Genomic DNA, 2,500 nt, shown 5'->3' with positions numbered 1-2,500 from the left:
AGTAAATTAAACAACTAAAAATAAACAAATAAAAATAAATAAAGAGAGCATCTAACCTGTTAAATTAAAATCGTCGCGCACGAAGTCTTCATCGACAAAAACAAACATCTCGTTGCCCTTTAAACCGCAAAACCACTCTATCCAAGTCATCTGCTCACACAAACCCTAAACCCTAAACCCTAAACCCTAAACCCTAAACCCTAAACCCTAATAATAAACATTAATAAAGTCCTGATAATAAACCATTATAAGCCCTAGTGATCTCCAATAAACCCTCATGAACTCTCATAAACCCTAATAATAAACCCTAACAAACCCTAAACCCTAAACCCTAAACCCTAAACCCTCACATCTTCTTCTAAGTCGCTTCCAGTAAGATCGGAAAGCTCTTCATTTTGGTGAGGGTTTATGTCGCGGCTGCTGGCTTGAGAGCCCTCAGCTGGTGCTGCAGGGCCCCCACGTGAATGGGACTCCATGCTGCTGCTGCTGCTGCTGCTGCTGCTGTAGTTGCTGCTGCTTTTATTGCTGCTGCGGGATGCTAGTGCTGGTGTGGCTGCTATTGCTGCTGCTGTTGCTCTTGCCGCTGTTGTTGCGGCTACTGCTTGTGCTGCTGCTTGTGCTGCTGCTGGTGCTGCTGCTTATGCTGCTGCTGCTGCTGCTGCTGCAGCTGCTGCTGTTCGTGCTTCTGTCGGTGCTGCTGCTGCTAATGCTGCTGCTCATCCCTCTCGCCCCACCTCCTATAGCGGAGTGCCAGCAGCAGCAGCAGCACCAGCCAATGCTGCTATTGCTGCTGCTGCTGCTGCTGCTCTTGCTGCCGCGGTAAGGAGCCCCCCCGCAGCAACAAGGGGGGATTAGAGTCTAGAGGCAGTTTAGGGTTTAGGGTTTAGGGTTTAGGGTTTAGGGTTTAGGGTAAATGGAGCCTTGGGGATTCCCAGGGCTGAGGCTGCTGCTGCTGCTGCTGCAGCAGCAGCAACAACTAGAGAGACGAGGAGGAAGAAGTAGTAATGGGTTGTTGCAGTTGCTGCTGTTAGTGCTGCTGCTGCTGCTGTTGCTACTGTTGCTGCTGAGTTGAGACACGCAAAGCAGAGACTGCTCGCCTGCAGCACATGCACGCCACATCCACTGCAGCAGCGGCGGCAGCGGCTGCTGCTGCTGCTGCTGCTGCTGCTGCTGCTGCTCGGGGCACGCTGCTGCTGCTGCTGCTGCAGGAGGGTATGCCTGCAGCAAATTAATCTTTAAAATACATTATATTCACACCTAATAACAAAAACCCTATTCAAATAAGCTGTTGTTGTTACAGCAGCAGCAGCAGCAGCAGCAGCAGCAGCGCGCGGTTGCCAGAAGGCACCTCTCGTCTTCGGGCCTCAGCAGCAGCAGCAGCAGCAGCTGCTGCTGCAGCAGCAGCAGCAGCAGCAACGGCCTGACGGCAGAAGACGCAGCAGCGTTTATATGAAGATTCTTTGTGTGTATTTGTCTTTGTTTGTTTATGTAAAACATAGACAGATATTTATCTACAGGTGCTGCAACAGCAGCAGCAGCAGCAGCAGCAGTTGCTGCTGCCTTCGCTAGTCATCGACTAAGCCCGCTGCGCCCGTTCAGCTTCGCGCAGTCTCTCTTTGCTTTGAATCTCTGCTCAGTTCTTTTGCTGCTTCTTTATATCTTGCCGCTGCTCTCAACAAACACTGCACCAGCAGGAGCAGCAGCAGCAGCAGCAGCAGCAGCAGCAAGAGATTTACACTTGAGGCGGCAGCGGAAGCAAAGCGAGCTGCCTGCATTCGACGTTGCTGCAAAGACAACATCACCGCAGTGTAGAAGCAGCAGCAACAGCAGAAGCAGCAGCAGCAGCAGCAGCTGCAGCAGCAACAGCAGCAACACAAACAGCATCTAGGAAAGCAGAGGAGGTCTTCTGCATCGACTAGCCCATAGCAGCAGCAGCAGCAAGCGCAGCTGCAGCAGCAGCAGCAGGCGGAGCTGCAGCAGCAAGCTGCCGCTGCTGCTGCTGCTGCTGCTGCATTTTTTGTTGCTCAGCATGGCAGCAACGAGCAGCAGCCGCAGGCGGTTGAGGCTGCAGTTTTACTTCCTCAACCTCCTCCTTGCAGCAGCAGCAACAGCAGCAGCAGCAGCAGAGGATGATGCACATAAGAATGAGTATACGATTCCTGCTGCAGCAGACTACTTTGATGCTGCTGCTGAGGCCGTCGCGCCTCGCCTAGACAGCGAGTTGGGGCAAGCAGTGCAGCAGCACACGCAGCAGCAGCAAGAAGGAGAGCAGCAGCAAGAAGTGAAGGAACACACAAACAGCAGCAGCGATGGCTTCAACAGCAGCACTACGGGCACCGATAACCCCAGCAGCAGCAGCAGCAGCAGCACCGGCGACGTCGCCTTGAACGGAGACAGCTGCATCATCTTTGCTGCAGAAGAAGGAGACAGAGACAGGTGAGAATAACAGCAGCAGCAACTCGAGCAGCAGCAGCAGCAGCACCAGCAACAGCAGCAGCAA

General features: G+C 53.1%; 1 protein-coding gene across 1 annotated transcript in view; it reads left to right on the top strand.

Moving 5' to 3' along the window:
• Positions 1 to 2,029: 2,029 nt before the first annotated feature.
• EAH_00041720 (hypothetical protein, conserved) overlaps positions 2,030 to 2,500 on the top strand; it is a gene marked incomplete at both ends in the record, with an annotated part of 1,684 nt that continues 1,213 nt past the window's right edge. The window contains one exon of the mRNA XM_013395127.1: positions 2,030 to 2,436. Coding sequence (XP_013250581.1) covers positions 2,030 to 2,436 — 407 coding nt within the window. The remainder of the gene's footprint in view (positions 2,437 to 2,500) is intronic.

Source organism: Eimeria acervulina, genomic scaffold, assembly GCF_000499425.1.
Source record: "Eimeria acervulina Houghton genomic scaffold, Eah_scaff532, whole genome shotgun sequence".
Lineage (NCBI taxonomy): Eukaryota > Apicomplexa > Conoidasida > Eucoccidiorida > Eimeriidae > Eimeria > Eimeria acervulina.
Note: the sequence above shows the minus strand (reverse complement) of the source record. Positions and strands in the feature narration are given on the sequence as shown.